The sequence below is a fragment of the Anneissia japonica genome, unplaced genomic scaffold (assembly GCF_011630105.1).
Source record: "Anneissia japonica isolate Jap-2015-1 unplaced genomic scaffold, ASM1163010v1 scaffold287727_len1644234_cov201, whole genome shotgun sequence".
NCBI lineage: Eukaryota > Metazoa > Echinodermata > Crinoidea > Comatulida > Comatulidae > Anneissia > Anneissia japonica.
Genome location: NW_022713615.1, coordinates 1 through 20,488, shown reverse-complemented (window position 1 = coordinate 20,488; position 20,488 = coordinate 1). Strand labels below are relative to the sequence as shown.

Genomic DNA, 20,488 nt, shown 5'->3' with positions numbered 1-20,488 from the left:
GAGAGTAAACTTAAGGTTTACTCCCCTAAGGAGTTACTTTAATACCATTTAAGGAGTTAAAATAACTCCCAAAAAATAACTCCCCCTTTGTGGGTTATAACTACCCCACAGGGGGAGTTACAATAACTCCTCAGAATTAACAGTGAATGTTTTACTTTTCCATAATCTCAAATTATGATAGGCTACTTTAATGCCTACCGGTGTATCACTACAATGCAAACCGTACATGCTTCATATATCAGCTTTTGCTAATTCATTACTGTCTCTTCTTTTTAAAGTTTATCGCTTTTGTCGTTGCTGTCTACTTACCTCCCATACCATCCTTCATTTCAGGAAGGTTTTTGAGTTTGAGGGGGAGCTATGTGAGAAAGTATATTTTAAATGTTTTTGTATACAATTGCAATACTGAATAAATCACCCTTCTTTGGAAATAGCCTACACAGTATGCCACCAAAGCACACAGATCCGGGTTACAACAACAATTAATTAAATTCTCAATGAAGAAAAAATGGTATTGAAAATGGGTTTTTTTTGCATTAAGCTTATTCGAAATTGGGGGCGGGGTGGGCGCTTATTCGAAATTGTCGAAGTTGAACATTTGGAGCTTTGGGAAATTGAACATTTGGGGGGCGCTTATTCGAAATTTACCATTTGGAGGGGGTGCTTATTCGAAATTTAGCATTTGGCATAATTTAGCATAATTTCCCATCAGCCTCGGTGTCACCGTCGGAACTTGTCCAACGGATATAATGAAATTGAATAGCGTTAAAGATGTGAGACGACCGATTAAGGCTGAATTAAAACTAAATACTGATTCAAACGCTGGACAGACTGAGAAGAAGACTGGATAAATGTAACAAATTATTAGACTTTTAAATTAAGATGATCTATTCCAAAGGTTTCAAGGTCACAAACTGTATTATGCTTATCAGAATAATTATATAAATATGAATGTACCAAAATATAAATTATGATTCAAAAGCCAGTGCCGATTAAAAGAACATATTTAAACCAAATTAAATAATTACAGAAAGCATAAACGAAACTCAAATCTATGTTAAATTAATTCACGATATTTTAAAGCAGTTATTACGATCAAGTAAAATCAGTTTACGATAAAAATTAGAAAGATTCAAATTAAAAGATGAATGTTAAGTCATTCATTCACAGTCTTTCCACAATAGTGAGATTAAAATAGCGGCTCAAACCCTATATAGTTACGGTAGTTTTATGAATATAAATGTAACGGTGGGTGAGTGACATCGGAGGATCGATGTTTACGGATGGACGGCTTGACTCTCACTGCCTTTGTCCCTAATCTTAATGTAATTTGATGTGGTCACTCTGAGGGCGCAATACTGTCTTAAATATACCCTCACATCGGCATAATTTGATGTTGCATGCATCACTGGTCACACTGACCAACAACTCCCTGCACTGACTGTCACTTTTAGGCGGTTGAAATCAAACAAATTAGACCAAGGGCCTAGGTAGGTGTAGATGATTTTTATTTGGGGCTAGATATCATGGAAAAAACCATACCACAGGTTAAAGAGGCAGTGTCATGAATTGGGGAGCAGTTGCTAAAAAAAGTCGCCTGGGCAGGCTACCTGGGCTGCAACAAGCGGCCCGTCCGGCCGTTGGGTTTGTGGGGATTGTCAAATCAAAGGTTAGCACTTAGTAGGCCTAGGCTATATATGGTGGGGGACTTATTAAATATGATATTCAAAATTTATAACATCAGCACGATTATAAGGCCCTTGGTTGATGTTGCTTTTCTATATATTTTTAATGGAAATGGGTAGTTAGTATGTTTTATATTTTCTGTAATTTATCATTACACACAGTGGAAAAGACCATGTAAATAAAGAGTTGACCGGCCTAAAAAAAAAAAAAAAAAAACAGTCGGTGGGAGGGAGGGAGGTTTTTTTTTAAAATCAGTAATTGAAACCACCCCATTGATGCCAAGTCTTCAAATCCCACCATGGATTGCAAGGCCTCATGTAAATGGTGGCCAACTTTGACCATGTGCTTTGACGAATATTCCACTGTTCCAGTGTTTGTAATTTATACGAACAAACAAATGAACGACAATATTATATTGCACAAAAAAAACCCCTAGACCTAGCCAACGTTGAGTTAAGGGTGGAAAGACGATATATTTCCGTGACTTTTGGTAGAAAAAAATTGGTTGGTGATTTTTTTTTTTATGTAGGTAAGGGATGATCAGCAACTTATTTTTTTACATGGCCTAATGCAGCCATCAGTTGTATGATGTATACGACCCCCGGGAAGGGTGCGTCACTTGTTGAATGTGCGTTGTACATATGCATGCCATGATGTACCCCTTCGTCAAAAATGTGACTGACCATTGTGTGAAATTGACGCACAAAGAAATTATTTTGTGACAGCCATCTTATATTTAAATACGGATACTTTATTTATTTAATTATATTCAGGCGGGCTGTAGTTTTTTTAAAATGAAATCAAAATTTCGACTTCAAAAACAATCATCCTCAAGCCATTATACAGTTGCTGCATTCTGTTTCCAGCTAGGCCTGATCTGAATCGTCCATCAGGGTTTGCCAGATAGCCGACAGGCTTCACGACAAAACACACACCACCTTAAGGCGAAATTCGGCCAACATTTTTTTATCGGCCAAAATTTGACCAGATTTTAAATGGATTAGTAATTAGTGGGTACATATAGTCAGCTGTTAAAATACAAGAATTTACACGACAATCAGCGATCATTGGTTTGAAATTGAAGAAATCAAAATGATATACAGAGAACAAAGTGTTTCATTGGTTTTTTTTTTTTTTTATAATTAAATTCACCACAAATTAAATGCCCAGCTACATCATTATTAAATGCTCTTTAATTAGGTGCTAGCATGTAGGCCTATTTCAAATCACATTATTAGGATTGATCTCAGGGTTAAAGTTTTTTTTTTTTAAATATGAAATAAAGTACATTGTAGTCAATTATTTTATAGGAATAATTTAAAAGGCCTGTTATCAAATTTTGATATTGCAAATCCATGACTCTCTTTTAGGTAACATAAACCGGTGTTAATACAAAGCTATGAAAACTTTAATAGATACCTTATGAACTTTTATCTAAATTCACCATGGATTGGTGGTCCTGCTCTGCTAGCGACATGTTTGTTCATGGCTCTAACTAAATTTATTGTTACTGTTTTTGGAGAAAGTAACAACTATTGTTACAGACTTTATCAATATTTGTGGTGTGTTATCATCGTTGTTTGTGGAGACTGTGGATTCCTGATGTGTTTTGACGTGAATTCAAGCAGATTGGTATATAGTAGTCTGGCCCTAAAACTACTTCAAGCAAGGCCATTGTCTTCGCGGAAGCCCGCCTTTGTTGATGGATTGCCACGGGATATGAAACGTAGGAAGCGGGGTAGGAGGGGGGCATTCGCCAAAGGTTAAAACGGAGAACTTTCATTCCACCACTCCCATCTATAATTATGTTCAACGCTCGTTCTATTAGAGAAAAGCTTGAAGAACTGACGGTAAATACCACAACTTTAAGGGATTTCAGGGATGCATGTCTAATATGCGTTACTGAAACATGGTTCCGGTCGGATGTCGACACTCATAGTTTTAGCCATATTGATGGCTTCACTTGCTTACGAGCGGACAGAACGCCCGATGCTTGCAAAGATGGTAGAGGAGGTGTGTGTATCTACATCAATAACCGTTGGTGCTCAAACATAAAAGTCTTCAGGCAATACTGTACAAAGGATATAGAATTGCTTACGGTCGCTCTTAGACCTTACTACCTACCCAGGGAATTCCCAAAAATACTTGTTACGGTGGTATACATCACTACAACAGCCATTGTTAAAAATTCAGCGGATTATTTACGAGATCTAATACGAGACATGGAGAATGACTCGCCGGACGCTGTTAAAATTCTCACGGGTGATTTTAACCAGTGTGATCTGAAGAATACCATGCCACTTTATCATCAGTATGTTGACAAACCTACCAGAGGTAACAATACTCTAGATAAATGCTATGGCAACTTACCTGCAGCACACAAATGTGTCATTAAACCAAAAATAGACACGTCAGATCACGATGTCGTTCATCTGTTACCACAATATGTTCAGAGAATTAAAGCAATCAAACCTACTATTAAGTCAATAAGTTGTAAGAATTAGTAGAACAGCTGACAGAATTATAGGGACTAAAAACAGTAAGAATATAGAAGTTTGTATTAACAGTGCAATGTGTAAAAAAGTGGAAGTAATTATATCAGTTGTTAATCACCCTCTTAATCAGTTCCTCACCTTCAGCAGGACTGGACGTATGTTATATCCAAGGATGCGGACAAATAGAATTTGTAAATCATTTCTCCCAAGCGCTATGAGACAATTTAATAAAATGTGGAAAAGATAGGCCTTTGCTGTATACCCCAATCTGCTTGCCTTTGCCAAAGCTGATTTTTCACAGAATGTTTAACCAATTTTAACCCCTTCTTAATGTTTTTAGCCATTTTAATCTTTTAGCAGACTTTTATTGTTTTTAAATTTATGCTGTTTCCTCTGTTTTTTTTTTCTGTGATTTTTAAATATCTTTTGTGTCTTGTTTTAACTTACATTTTAACTGTGAACAAACAAGAAGAATTTCAAACCATATTCTCACTTTGTTTGACAATAAAAGTTGAAATTGAATTGAATTGAAAATTGAACTGAACGTTATTTTTGCGGTACTTCAAACAATAAATCGATGTCGCTTTCGGAATCATCTTCATGATATAGATATCAAGTTAAATAACTTAACTCCTCCATTTAATCTTTGAATAGTCTTTCTCTCTTTCCTTGAAATTGGAGGTGCAATCAGACCCGAATAATCGCAGCGACCATTATGGTGCTCTACATAAAGAACACAGCACTAACATTAACAATTCAAGTGGGATATAATAAATTAATTAAACTATTTGATTTTTTTATTTATTGTATTCAATCCACAACCAACAGAGATACCTCCAGTAACAGGATGAAGAAAAAACATATAAAGAAATACAATATATGGTACAAATATATTAACTGTCTTTATTATTATAAAACGAGGATAAACACCTTCCCGGGGGTTCTTATAGCTGGCAGCTGCATAAGCTCGGCCTTTTTGTTACTTTTTTGTGTGTTGTCCTTGAATTTTTTGTATAAAATGAGGCACAGAAATCCTGAACCTGTAATATTATTAATAATATTGCATCTTCCCATGCATTTTATTACCATAATAAACGATAAGTTATACCGTGTTTGCTCCTTGTATTCCACCACATAAACCATAGGTGGGCCAGGTCGACCATGGGCCGCATGCATGCGGCCAGACATATTTTTTTTTTATGGTCCGCGAAAATGAATTAAAATGTGCAGCCAGCCAAACATCTTTGGCTACAAAATACTTGTTTTTTACAGCCTGACAACCATCATCTGTAAACAGTAATATTGAGAGTAAAGTGGTGTAAAAACAGTGCATGGAGGTTTTTTGGAAGCACATTCCAAACATGAAAGTTTGGGTGCGGCCCTCAGTGCTAAATCAAATATTCGCTTTATCCCGCCGACCGATTTTTATGCCCACCCACCCCATGACCTAAACTAAACCACCTCGCTGTCTTTTTAATATTTTAGATGCATGTATGCAAAATGTTAATTTTAGCTTGCACGTTGATGTCTGACATCCATTTCCAAATCACATAAAACTTACTGTGGTATGGGCAGAGCTTACATACTATCTCTCAGTCTCATTATATGTACTTTATATGGTATCTTCAGAAATTGACCTTTTGACCTGTTGCATATGATAAAGAGTTTGTTGTTATGAATACCTTAACTCCATGTGATTGAACTCTAAGTGATTCATTGATTGTGCTCAAAAACATTTTTTTTTAATTCAAAACTTTCATTTGTTCTAAAATTAAAACATACAATTGGAAATTTCTTGTTTGATACACTACTTAAAATTGTACATTTTTTCAAATAATAAATAGTCAACACACAGAAAAAACAAAAGGTTGTGTAGTTAAAATATTCATTTAAAAAAATTGTGTAAAAATAGATTTAAATGTAAAATCACACCAAGTTAAATACACCATCAAAGTAAAAACAATTTATATAAAACATAAAACATTTTCAAATTTTCCTCGGCTGCATGATTTATTAAAAATAACAATTGAACTTGGGACAAACGACTTATTGTACTGTATCTAGTTTTTCTTAAGTAAATACTCTGTAAACAGCGTCCTGATCGTAAAACGTTATACTCTAAGGACAAAGGATGGTTGATGTTCAACATGATTCATTTAACCAGCACTATAATTGATTCATCAAATTTAAAATCAAAACCAATAGTAGGAACATAATGCTAGAATACTGTATCACTAATAAGTAAAGTGACCAAATGGATAACTGACACCAGTGAGATATGCCCACTATTTAAGTCTGGTAATGAGAATATTGAGCACTTATTATTTACGTGTAGAAATTCCAAAATGAATGACGTTCTTATAGATGAATTTGTAAAGCTAGAGGATATACTATGTAACTAGGTTAATGGTCAGTTTGCTTGGGGTTTGTTTATTTCTAGTGATTTAAATACCAAAACACGACTCATGCTCGGCAATAACGAAATGTACAAATTCTATAGAAATGATAACAATATAAGTATAACATTTAATGAAATATTTAAGTCTTACCTAAAAAGAGCTTGGCAAGCAAGGAGTAAAATCATGAATGAATATAATGTAAATAACAGTTAAACGAGAGAGCAGCTTAGCTCAGTCGGCTAATCTGCTGGTAGCTGCTGTGTGTGCACTGAACCGTGGAGATCTCTAGGTCCCCGGTTCAATTCCCATCGCTGCCTCTGCCTCTCCTTGTGTTTCAGCTAGAGGGCTGAAATACAAGTTACAATAGCGCACCGTCTTTCGGATGAGATGTTTAAGCCGTTGGTCCTGTGTGCATTATGGCCCATGTGCACGTTAAAGAACGTAGTACACTCTTCGGAAAAGAGTAGGTAATTGTCTCCCGGTGTACTGCCCAATCACCACCAGAAGGAACCCACTGGAAATAAGTCTTCTTCTAGACTTTCGTGGGCTATCCTTGGTGTTTACACCGAATAAATCCAATTCAATTCAATCCAAACAATGTGTAAACAATGACTCTGAAGTTTGAATGCTGTTTTAATGATTCTTAACCCATTATAATTTTAACAGCCAGTTTTAACAAGCTTTAAAGTGTTTTTATTTTAAAGTTATTTTTCACACAATGTTTTTCTTATACTGTTAATATTTCCTTGTTTTTATATGTGTTGTATAATGTTTATTGTTTGTTTTGTAATCTTTGTGAATGCACCGTCATCGTGTGCAACCGTTTTTAAAGTGAAGATTCAAATAAAGATTATTATTATATCTGGCTATGCGAATATCATCTGCATATTTTAGTAGACGAAAACAATAGGTATTATTTACACAGTCATTGGTGAACAGGATATATAAGAGTGAGAGAACTGACAGACTGATTATATCCTGTTTGTGACGTCACAGGTTCAAAAGAGCTATAACTGGTATCAAAGGTATCCTGTTTATAAAAAACAATGGTGGCTGCCTCGTGCCTTTAATGTAGCCCTCCTTTAGTAGTATTTGCATGTTATTGTTCAAGCCCCATAGACTAACTGTTTGAGGGGTTGGAAAGAACCCCCCTTTTTCAGAAATGCCCTTCTAAATTATTATTAAAAAGTACCATTTGCATTGAAGTTGTTGAAATTAACTCCAAATATTTAAAATTTGACATCTTTATTGCCATCTCCAGATATCTGAGGTGTTACATTTTTTAAATTTACCCCAGGGTTGTAGCCATTTTAAGGGTGGGTGGAGGGCCATGAAAGTAACTCTAGACTGCTTGTTGTTGTACGATCAATGCCATCTTTAGAATTGTAATTTGAAGAATTTACTGTTAATAAATTGTTGGAATTCAGTAGTGTTTACCATACTATATTTACACTTTTTAGGGACAATTGACAGCAAAATGACCGACCAAGTTCATATGATAATTGATTGTGATGTTGGAGTTGACGATGCCCAAGCTATTATGCTGGCCCTAGCCATGCCCAATGTCGAGTTGGTGGCCATCACCTGTGTAGCGGGAAATGTTGACGTAGATAAAGTTTGCATCAATACTCTCAAAGTACTTGAAGTATGTGATAGACTCGATGTAAGTAAACATTCACTTTCACCGGTGGGATGCAGAGACTTGTTGGGGGAGAGCTAAGATGTTTCACAGCAATCTGACAAAATTCCTATTAATACAGAAAGTCTGCTGCAGGCAGCTTTAAAAAAATGTTGGCAATTTTAATCTGTTCTCACACATTTTACGAATATTATAGCCAAAAATATTTTATTTTTAAAAGAAAAAAATATGTTTCTTTTTTATGTTTTGACAAGGTATGGTTGATGGGTGATTGTTACCATACGTCCACTACACAGTTGATGCCCCTGAGAGCATTTTCAGTGGCTGATTCAAGGGGTGGGGGGGTCACAATCAGTCTTGGCCCCAGAAATTTTTCCAAAGTTATTTTTAAAAATTGAGAAAAAATTAAATTTGTCGCTCACATCACGAACTAACACAATCAAAGTAGATTGTGTTAGTTTGTGAAATCAAGAAAGTGCGTCAAAATACGTGCTGTTGTTGTTAAGGACTTTTCGTGTGGTAAAGAATACAAAATTGCTTGACAACCAATACGTGCTCGTTTTGACACGCTACTGTGATTTCACGAACTAACACAATCTACTTTGATTGTGTTAGTTCGTGATGTGAACGACAAATTATAATCAAGTCTGAGATTGAGTAAGAGTGCCATTTCTGGCCATTTAGAGTTGGGTGGTCCCTCTATCTGTGAAAGTTTGTCCGTGGCCCTGGGCACATTTATTTCAAATTCTATCCGTCACTACTGGTTTTATAGCTGTAGCACAGATCTTACATGTGTGGCGATTGTAATTTGTATGAGCTTCTGTGTAAAGTTTCTATATTAAACCGTTTTTTTCCAAGATTTTCATTGCTATCTCTTATACTCAGGTTCCAGTATATAAAGGAGCTACATCTGCTATACTTGGCAACATTGAAAGAGCTGAGTTCTATCATGGTCAGGATGGTATGGGAGATGCCGATGGCATTGCAGGACCTGATTTGACGATGATCAAACAAGAAGTTGCAGCCATTGCCCTGGTGAGGATGGTGAATGAAAGGCCGGGGCAAATAAGCATTGCTGCTATTGGACCATTGACGAACATTGCAATAGCTATGAAACTGGACCCAAATTTTACTCAAAAACTCAAAAATATTGTCATAATGGGCGGAGAGTTGGAAGGTTTGAGAGTCTTTTTTTTGACAATTTACTTCTAAAAAAATATACTTATAGAGATTCCAGTGCAAAGTGTTGTTATATCTTAGCTTTATAGTAATGTTACTTGAATGACAAATACATAGAAGCCTTAAACTCATCTGTTTCTATCCCAGTGTTTTGTTTAAAACTAAATCTTATGTATCCTGGTTATAGTCAAATCCTGGTCAAAAAAGCATGTAAAGTCCCAAAATTTAACTTGTCACAAACCAAACTTTTTTTTTTTCATAATAAGATTAGCATACATCCCATGTAATATTCATCTATATAAAAAAAAAAGCAGACATTAAGGAGGCCTCAATCCACACTATCAAATTTAATGTGACACATTTGTGTCATGTGCCCATATATGGGCATGATGAATTTCATATAACACTCAATTTGATAGTGTGGACAGAGTGTAACACTCCTGAGATTCACGGTCATAGAATTCAGCTGATATTCACTCTGAGGTGTCGCACTTATCTTTACCACTTGCGTATGAATTGCACGGTCTATTTTTAGCAGTTTGTATTTGCTTGTGTGGAATATTTTGGGACGTCTGAAACATCCAGCACATGTCCCTTATGAATTGCACGGTCTATTTTTAGCAGTTTGTATTTGCTTGTGTGGAATATTTTGGGACGTCTGAAACATCCAGCACATGTCCCTTATCTTTACCACCTGCGTATGAATTGCACGGTCTATTTTTAGCAGCTTGTATTTGCTTGTGTGGAATATTTTGGGAAGTCTGAAACATCCAGCACATGTCCCATTTTTTGTCTTGTGTGAACCGAGCATAACATTCATGTAGAGTACCACAGTCGTGTTGTCACAACGCCAGGTGTCGCCCTCTGTCGCCAACCGGACGTTGGTTACCGTTCATTATGCCTAAATGACTTCATAGGCTTTCTGGAATAGGCATTTTAAAATCTAATATTTTACCATCAAAATGCACTCAAAACACAAATGCTCGCATTATATTAGTTACCAAACAGACATTTAATCATCAATGAAAATTTACAAAGAAAAACTAAGATAGAACATCTTAATAAGTACGTTAGAAAATCAATGGTTTGTCAGTGGGGAAAATGGCATCTGGTTGAACACATTTTGCAACGATGGCAACGGAGTGGTATCACATGGTATCCTGACGTAACACTGTAGTACTCTATGAGCATGCAATTATGCTGCCGAATGATCATCTTTACTTGATGAATTTTGCAATGATGTTTAATTATTGCAAAATTTATCAAGTAAAGATGAATTTTGCAGTGATGTTTAATTAGTTTTTTTTTTGTTTTTTTGTTTCTTTTTTTCAGGTAAAGCTGCAGCTTTTCTTACCTCGGAATTCAATTTCACTTGCGATCCAGAGGCAATTCAAATTGTACTTAGTGGGAGCCATTGTCCTGTAGATTTACTGCCTTTCGAAGTTTGTACAAATTATGGATTTTCAAGTGTAAGTTATCTCAACTTGTCATTTGATTTATTGTTGAATAGTGAAAGTTTGGTTTCAAATTTTGTTGAGCTAGACTAAATAAATGCCCATTCTCGAATGACGCTATTTCTTAAAAATATATACCTAAAACGAATACTAAAATTATATGACCTCATTTACGTTTATACCAGTATCTGTCTCTTATACACATCTAGATGTGTATAAGAGACAGTATGTATATATATACTAGAGTATTATTATTAATGAATTATGACTTTTGTGTTTTAGGACTTCTTTGAGGATTTGATATCCCACAACAGCAGAAAGGCTAAGTTTATTAAGGCTATCACTGCTGGTAGTCTGGAAAAAGACCTACGCAGAGCGGGTCAGTACATACCATGTGACCTGTACGCCATTGCTTCTCTTGTGAAAAAATCCTGCGTAACTAGGAGGGATCATGTGCACGTACAAGTTGAGTTGCATGGTAGTTTAACACGTGGGAAAATGATAACTGATTGGAATAAGAAAGTTTCGCAGGACCATAACATAAACATCATTACAGAAATGGATATGGATAGTCTAAAAGTAATGTATTCAAAAACAGTGTAAAATTTAGTTGTAGACAGTATTCCTATTTATGTAATTGTTATTATTGATTTAATCAAGCATAGAAATCAGGGAACTACAGTATTTTATTTAACATAATTTTGTTTTACTGTATTCAGTGTGTGTGATTCACCTAGCCATGTGTGAACCTCATGGAGTTATTTTTGTTAGAGGCTAATGGAGCAGTGTAAATTAATAGCTACCTCAAAAAAATAGTAAAATAGTCCTGAGATGCAACCAATGCTGGCAACAGAAATATGCCGATAAAGGGTCCGACATGTCCGACAACGGGGTCTGATCCAAGAGGCTTACTAGAGCCTTGATCAGGGTCCAGGAATAAAAATTCCTTGTAGGGTCCATGGGAAGAGTTTTTATGGCTTAGTATGGCCCAAAACTGTGCTTTTACACCATAAAATTAAGGATTGGTGATCAAGATAGGCAAATTAACATTTTGGTCTGACGACCTCATCCATATATTAATATCTTAATTTTTATATTTAAGGAAGTTAATTAAATTAAAATTGTGAAAACACTTTCTCTATCGGTATGAAAATGTAAATAATAATTTTTTCCTGTATTGTTTTGCATAGACCTTTAAATTAGCTGTTAATCAATTTAAGATTTTTTATAGTAAAATATGTGTACTGTAGATCAGCGAAAAATATTTTTTTTTATCTGTTTCTGGTTGAAAGTTAATAGTTCATCTTTTCAATGAGCTACAGTGCACCCTTCAATTCTAGACCCCTCTAATTCAAGGCCACTTTTTCAAAAAACAAAATAACAATCTTAATTTTTTAACACAAAGCAAACCCTCTAATTAGAGTCTGAACCTATAGACACAGTAAATTTCAAGTCCCAAAAGTGGTCTTGAATTGGAGGGTACACTTCTAATTAATTTTTGAGATTTTCCGATCAGTAAAAGCATTATTTGTTCCCCAATAATGTTGTTTTGCCTGTCTATCCTTGAGTCATTTTGGTCTTGTGTCAGTTCGGCCTGAAAAGGGCTGAAAACGACTCAGGGATAAAACAGGTGGATTCTTATTTATATTGACAGACCATTAGGGATGAATACAAAATGAATGATTGTATAAATAAATTTAATTATAATCTATTATTAGTCTATTGGTAAAAGATTATGTTGATATACAGTATTATGTGTTGATTCAAATATAGATACAAAACAGTACTCTTACAAAATGCAATTGGTCAGACTAAAGCATGATGCACACAGTATCAGCCAATGGTCTGCCAATATAAATATCAAAAAAACAATCATTATTATTACTATAAATAGAAAGAAATAGATGTAAATAAGCTGTAGGTGTACTGTATCAATAAATCAATTTGAACGTTTTTGGATGTTTATATAATTCATGTTTTTGCGTTTTCTGTTTTTTTAACAACCATAGTTGATTGTGCTGCAGTGCTGTTCCAATTTTCTTTTTGCTTTCGAGTGAGAAATGAATCTTTATTCAGTGTCTCACGACACACATTTTCAGAGTACGGAAAAATAACTATAGACTTACCAGTGGCGGATCCAGGATTTGAAAATAGAGAGGGCCGGGAGAGGGACTTTCACAGATAGGGGAGTCTGGACCATCTCAGCTCCACAAAGGTTGGGGCTGAGGTAAGAAAATTTATGATTCCCAGAGTTCCCATGCTGGAATGCATTACCAGTTGAACTCCGCTGAGTGGAGTTCACTTGATGTTTTCAAAAAGACATTTATTTATTTTTTGCATGGTTTTTTTTATAATGTATTATTTATCTCTTAACTATTTTGTATACTTTTTTTGGATTCTAGTTTTGTTTTTGGTTTTCCATGTATGTTTTTGTGTGCCTCGGAATAGGTTTACCTAGTTAGGCGGCGCATTATAATGATGATTATGGCACTAAAGAATGGTACAATCAGACTTAAATTTGAAAAAAAATGTGGTTTTTTTCCCCATTTTTGAAATAATTTTGAAAAATTTAGGGGTGGTGCAGCAGCTGGAGCCCCTCCTGAATCCACCCCTGTCTACAGCCACTGTATGTATATAAAATGCCTTATACTGTATAAATATGTTAAAAGTCATGGTTTAAAGTCATTCTGACCGATAAAATCAAGGAATCTTTAAAAAAACAAAAGTGTAAAATTACTATAACAGGATGAGCTAGAAGGACCAATGAGGTGTCGTTTCTTCTTATGTTGATAAAATTATACTGACCTATCCAAGATGACCACTGTCCGTCATCTTGGAAATCCAAAGTATTCTAATATCTCTGGCTCTAAGTAATCAAGGAGGACAAATAATTTGAAATCAGTTTTGTTAAATTTTGCTTTACCAATACACTGACATCATGGCTATTGAAGAGTTCTGAAAAAAATAATAAGTAAATAGGCCTATAAATATTATATATAAAATATAGAGAGAAACAAATTGTAGTTTAAATTTATTAATCAATGATTGTTAACACGAAAAAAGAAAAAAGTGACTTACCCATCCTCCTTTCAAATTAATCCATTCCAAAAATTCCGTCTCCACGAATTTGTCTACACTCTGTATTACTTGTTCAATCAAATCAGTTCTGTTTCTATTTTTACATAACACAGCTAACTTCCTTGCAATCACAAAAACTAAAATTATACGGCCGCAGTTTATGATATCACTAAACATTTCTGTTAAAACGCCTTTAAAAAACGTCTCAATATTGAATCAAGTAATACTTCTCTTGTCAAATTATAAAGGTGTTCATCGCACGCTCTATACATCTTTTCGCAATATTTGAAAAAATTACAGTCCATATCCTCTATATATTCCATATCATTGCCTAGTTTATATGCTACATTTCTCGTGCAATTCTTTCAGTTTCCATGCTTTTCTCGAATGACGCTATTTCTTAAAAATATATACCTAAAACGAATACTAAAATTATATGACCTCATTTACGTTTATACCAGTATTATTATCATAATTATTATTATTATTATTATTATTATTATTATTATTATTATTATTATTATTGTTATTATTATTATTCCCTCTTTGTACAATTAATATTCCCAGCATTATTCATAGCTATCCCCAGCGAAACGTTGAACCAATCAAATTCATTATTCCTGTTTACATTCAACCAGGATATTCAAGTCGACATACCCGCACATGACGTCATTCAAAAAACAAACACGTCACCGTTATCACTCTCAGCCAATGAAAATGGTTCTTTACATGAACCAATCAAATTCATTCATCCACACTACGTCACCATACCCTCATTTTGCAAATTATAAATAAATTATTCATTTATTCTTTTCGAATAAACAGCCAATTACCGATCCACATCCAGAGAAAATCAGTCATGCTTTACTACTGAAGAGATTAAATCAATAATCCATTGAAACTACTTACAGTAACATTGGTGGACGTTTTATTCAGTTTTTTTCAATTAGCCGAACCTCATAAAATTCCTAAACTGCTGTCGTTTAATCCATAGAAAAACAGCCATGCTTTACTACTGAAGAGGTTAAATTCAATAACGCATTGGAAACTGCTTTCAGTAGCCTTGGTGGACGTTTTATTCAGTTCTTTTCAATTAGCCCAACCTCATAAAATCCCTAATCTGCTGTCGTTTGGAAGTATCAATTCATTGTACTTTCAACTTTCTGGTTTGACGGTAAGTTGTAGACTTAATTTGACATAGGCTTGTTTCCCCACTGATTGGTAGTTGAGGAGACCCTCCTTGAATAATATAGATATCAATATTACTATTGTTTTTTGATAGGTCATCATTTGAGAAGCATCTGTTGAAATGCCTCATCAATTGTTAGTTTGTACTTCTGTAATAATTAAGGTCCAACCAGCTCATGGGTGTTGCGTACAGTATTATTATACTGGACAACTATATGTTTGCTCAGTCTCTAACACAAGAGGATATCCATGTAGGCGGCACCCAGTGCAGTGGCGTATCAGGTGTGTTGAAATGGTTGGATCGGGGTGCTGATGGGGTAGGGGCGCGAAGGTGAAGTGTAACAATGATGGAGCGCTAGCTGGCTAGAAGGTGGTACGAGGTTAATTGTTTTCAACTACTTATGCGTATATTTTGCTTCGAAAATTTTCCAGTGTTGAAAAGTTGTTTGTGAGGTGCGGACGTTTTTTGTGAACTCCCGCCAATGACAGTATTTTCCTCTATAGCAGTTGTTCCAAACTTTTTTGCATATGCGGACCCCTCGGGACATGTCAAGTCTCCACGGGCCCCCAGTCCAAGTACTACTCATTGTCGGTACGATTATGTAAATGGAAGATGATTCGTCACAGAATTGAGCTGGGGCACGAAATTGTTATGTCTATGACACTTTTAGATGGCCGGAAATGGCACAGCTGTCACTCAAAATTTGAAAGTAATTTTCTTTTATTCCCCTTTTATTTTTATTTTTTTAAAATTTAGTGCCACTTGTGGTTTAATATTCTACCAATAAGATTATAGATAGAACATGACTCGCCACATAAGTATAACATTAAACAGTGCCGGATTCTTGAATCCGAAATAAAGGGAGGGGATAAGAAATTCGTTTTTACTGATATAGGTGGTCGATATCACACCATTTGTTGTCTATGGCACTTCTAGAAGTTTATTACCCGAGGAATGCCACAATCTAGTGGCTCTCTAAACATTACAATTAAATTCCTTTATTTAAAAAATCACTCAAAACGCACTTATTCCAACAATAACATGAAGCGCCACTGATAATTACTTCGGTTTTTTAAATGGCGCTATATAAGTTCTTACTTTATTATTATTATTAATAGGCCATCTTTACATAAAACATACATAAAACATATAAAATATTCAGCAATAAAATATTGGAATTTAATATATTGCCAGTTAAAACAATTTACAGTGAAAAAAATCTATGCCTATGTCAAAGGTATTTCATTATTGGTAAGGAATCTAGTTATTAGCAGTAAGACGTTTATCACACTGTTGTAAGAAAAATAATGGAATCATGAAAAATTGGTCACAACAATAAACGAATGTCTTCCGTCCATCAACTCAAAAGACTAGATAGTGAAATTATGCCATGGTTTCATGATTGGGGAGGGGTGATTAATTTTTCAAACTTGTATAGTTCTGGCCTGTAAGTAATACATTATTAGGCCAGATTGATCATTTTCTTGATAGTTTTCTTCACTTATGCAGAGGAATAGACACTTGTTATTATTGAAGAATCTTGCCAGGCTCAGTTTCGAGTCGCCGTACGTTTGAAATAACTTGGTTTAAAAAAAATGGGCTGCAAAATATCGGCAAATTATTATAAGCAATAAAAATTATGGCAATTCAAAGGTTATGGATTGATTTACATTCAGAAGGAAGTTTCAACTTGTACACTGCAACAAACGATTTGATCATTACTGGCAATAAACGATCGTAAAATAACAATTGCTGGTTAATGAATGAACTGCTTTCAAAACGAACATTTTTCATCGAATGACAGACTGAATATATAATCTTTGTTTCACCTAGTCTATTGTTTCTAACCATTCTTGCTCGGCTTTTCACTATATATCTGGATTTTACTCACTCACTCATTCGCCGCCACTGAGAAAGGACTATAGTGTTGTCTTCTAAAGCTCTGGTTCTCTATACATGGCTTGTCTCTTATAATTTTTTTTTTTTTACTTTTAAGAACGATTGACAGCAAAATGACCGACCAAGTTCATATGATAATTGATTGTGATGTTGGAGTTGACGATGCCCAAGCAATTATGCTGGCCCTAGCCATGCCCAATGTCGAGTTGGTGGCCATTACCTGTGTAGCAGGAAACGTTGACGTAGATAAAGTTTGCACCAATACTCTCAAAGTACTTGAAGTATGTGATAGACTCGATGTAAGTAAACACTTTCCTCCAAATTCAAACAGTGCAATGGCGTATCTAGGACTCTTTAAAGGTGGGGGAAGGGTGGAGTTTTTTTGGGATTGGGAGAACGTCAGGTAAGGCGCTCAATGATTAGGTGAGTGGCGCTAGCTCGCAAAATAAGGTAATTTTATGTGATTTTTAACTATTTGAGTGTGGGCGAGTATTTTTGGTGGTGTGTGGGCCCTGGATACGCCACTGAATGCAGACCTTGACAAACCCTCTTAAGCCCTGTCTAAATTATATTGTATTTTACAAAAATATTATGTGACATCCTAAATATGGTCATGATGACATCACATCTTGACTATTTATATAGACACATCATGATTATTATATGGAGATAGGCCTACAACAGTTTTTTGGTCAAAGACATTTTGAAAATGAGGGCGGGACCTTATGTTCCTAGGCGTAGACCTACATTGCACTGAATGTGTGGTAAAATTATTGTGTTCCTCCCAAACAGTTGCTATACGAGACAGTTACTATGAAATAGATAGGCCCTACTTCCAAAAAACAAGGATTCAAAGACAAAGAAATATATGACCATGATGGTTATTGTATACAATTTAAATCAGAACCGACTTGCAATATTTATATTCTACTGTGTTGTCAAACGGTTGCTGTACCACAAGCATAGTTACCAACCGTCTCACATCGTGTGGGACGGTCCCGCATTTTAAAATGATTTTGGATGAAACACGCATAACTTTGTAACGCATTTAGCACATTTGTCTATGCGTGAGGAATTATCACGAATTCAGAGGAAAATGTATTTAAATTAGAAAAATTGGTTTTATTAAAAAATTAAAAACGGTCATGCAGTAACTTGAGTCATTAGAAGGCTTCGTTATCTCGTTTGAGAATCAATTCACCGAGAAAATTTCTCTTTCGCGACCAAAACAACCCCAGCCAACCAACTTTGCACTTAGTAGAATCTAGAAGGCGCGTGCGGTCTTGCGCGTTCATTGTCACAATCAACCGTTGATTATGTGACTGGAACCCGGACCCCCACCGGGACACCGCACCCCTGGACCCCGGGGCCTGGTGGCTACCCCCCAGCCAAATGGTGTATAGTCATGCATTTCAAATCTCTCATGTTGATAACTATGACCACAAGTCACTTCAACATTGGGAGTTGGGAGTAGTTGCATATTCGACCATGTTAAGATCGTTCTAATGTCTGCAATCTTCACTGATTTGTCCAGATTCCAGTATACAAAGGAGCGACGTCTGCTATCCTTGGCAGCATCGAAAGGGCAGAGTACTATCATGGTGAAGATGGTCTGGGTGAGGTTGACGGCATTCCAGAACCTGATCTGACGATGATCAAAGAAGAGGTAGCAGCCATTGCCCTGGTGAGGATGGTGAATGAAATGCCGGGGCAAATAAGCATTGCTGCTATTGGACCGTTGACGAACATTGCAATAGCTATGAAACTGGACCCAAATTTTACACGGAAACTCAAAGAACTTGTCATAATGGGAGGAGACTTGGAAGGTTTGAGTCTAGATTTTCATTGACATCATGTTTACACCTGTTAGAACATCTGACAATTCACCCTTCCTTATAGTTTTGCACAAAACTGCTTTCCAACAGATTATTAGCCTACCCAGTCCCCTCCAAGTGTCTTCTTATCGATAACGGCAAAGCTGGACAATTTTTCTTCTGGATTTATTTTAATGTTATTTAATGTAATATTAAAGACAATGCAGCATTAATTGCGCAATACATTTAAGCATGGTGGATAAGATGATGCCTGCCTTCCAGTCCAGTATCATCAGTTCAAATCCTGGCTATTTTAGAACGCCGTCGACATTTGTTTGCAATTCTTTTTTCATGTACGTTTAAGTTGCCTATTACCATTAGGCCTATATACAGTTTGCTATTACAGTAGATATCATGTGTCTTTTTCAGGTAGAGCTGCAGCTTTTCTCACTTCAGAATTTAACTTCACTTGCGATCCAGAGGCGGTCCACATTGTACTTAGTGGGAGTCAATGTCCCGTAGATGTACTGCCTTACGAAGTTTGCCGAAATTATGGATTTACATATGTAAGTCTCTCTTATTGGTTCATCTTTAGGTCTGTAACAATTTAAAAAAAAAATCAGTTTCAAAAGTTGCTGATATAACCTTAATAAATTTTTCTTAACGATTTTCTGCCTAACGATGATGCTGTAAATCTATTTCTTAAACTAAAATTAAATTAAAATATTGAATAGCTCATTAAGAGATCAAAAAGTTGTCAATTTTCAAATAAGACGCAAATTGATACAATAATGTTGATATTTTCAGTGATTCGCTTATTGTTGTACTACATGTTTAAAGTTTGTCAGACAATTTAAACGGTTCATTGAGTGATTTATTCACAGATTAATATAGGATCTCTTTTTGTTTTAGGACTTCTTTAATGGCTTAGTAACACGTGATAATAAAAAGGCTAAATTTATCAAGGACATCTCTGCTAGCAGTCTGGAAATGGATGAGTTCGAAACAGGCCTACACACGCCATGTGACCTGTACGCAATCGCCTATCTTGTTAATAAATCGTGCGTCACCAGAAGGGATCATGTGCACGTACAGGTTGAGCTGCAAGGTAGTTTAACACGTGGGAAAATGGTCACCGACTGGAATAATAAAGTGTCGCAGAACCATAGCATAAATGTTATTATGGAAATGGACATGGATAAGTTAAAAATCATGTTTGCAGAGGCAATGTAGTGTTCAGTAATTGGTAAGATTAGGGTTTATCGTATTTATCTATAAATCAGAATTTGAATGACGAGTTAATAACTCGCCACGCGTAAAAATAGTATTGATACGAATTTAAATAACAAGAGAAACCAATATACACATATACGGTATAATTAAAAGATATAGTTATTATCTAATATAATATACATATTATATAGACCTTAAGTTTTTCAAACAATTTATTAAGGCATCTGCATAGACAGCAAAAGTTCCCGGTTGAGGTATCTATTGCTTTTGGCAAAACACCTCTTTAAAGTTATATATATAATTATATATATATATATATATATAGTGACCGGCCGAGTTTCCAAGTTAATTAAAGATAAGAAGACTTGTATCGGGATCCATCTGGCGGTGAATTGGGCAGTACACCGGGAGACAATCTCTTTT

General features: G+C 35.4%; 2 protein-coding genes across 2 annotated transcripts; both read left to right on the top strand.

The window, feature by feature from the left end:
* Positions 1-1,334: 1,334 nt before the first annotated feature.
* On the top strand, positions 1,335-12,822 carry LOC117108596 (non-specific ribonucleoside hydrolase RihC-like). The gene is made up of 5 exons (XM_033250674.1): positions 1,335-1,490; positions 8,041-8,243; positions 9,105-9,396; positions 10,731-10,867; positions 11,135-12,822. The coding sequence occupies exons 2-5, from the start codon at positions 8,058-8,060 to the stop codon at positions 11,453-11,455; spliced, it is 936 nt and encodes a 311-aa protein (XP_033106565.1). The 5' UTR covers positions 1,335-1,490; positions 8,041-8,057; the 3' UTR covers positions 11,456-12,822.
* Positions 12,823-14,771: 1,949 nt separating this feature from the next.
* On the top strand, positions 14,772-20,191 carry LOC117108627 (inosine-uridine preferring nucleoside hydrolase-like). The gene is made up of 5 exons (XM_033250715.1): positions 14,772-15,104; positions 17,116-17,317; positions 18,553-18,844; positions 19,262-19,398; positions 19,745-20,191. Exons 2-5 carry the CDS (start codon positions 17,132-17,134, stop codon positions 20,063-20,065), a joined length of 936 nt encoding a protein of 311 aa, XP_033106606.1. The 5' UTR covers positions 14,772-15,104; positions 17,116-17,131; the 3' UTR covers positions 20,066-20,191.
* Positions 20,192-20,488: the final 297 nt, after the last annotated feature.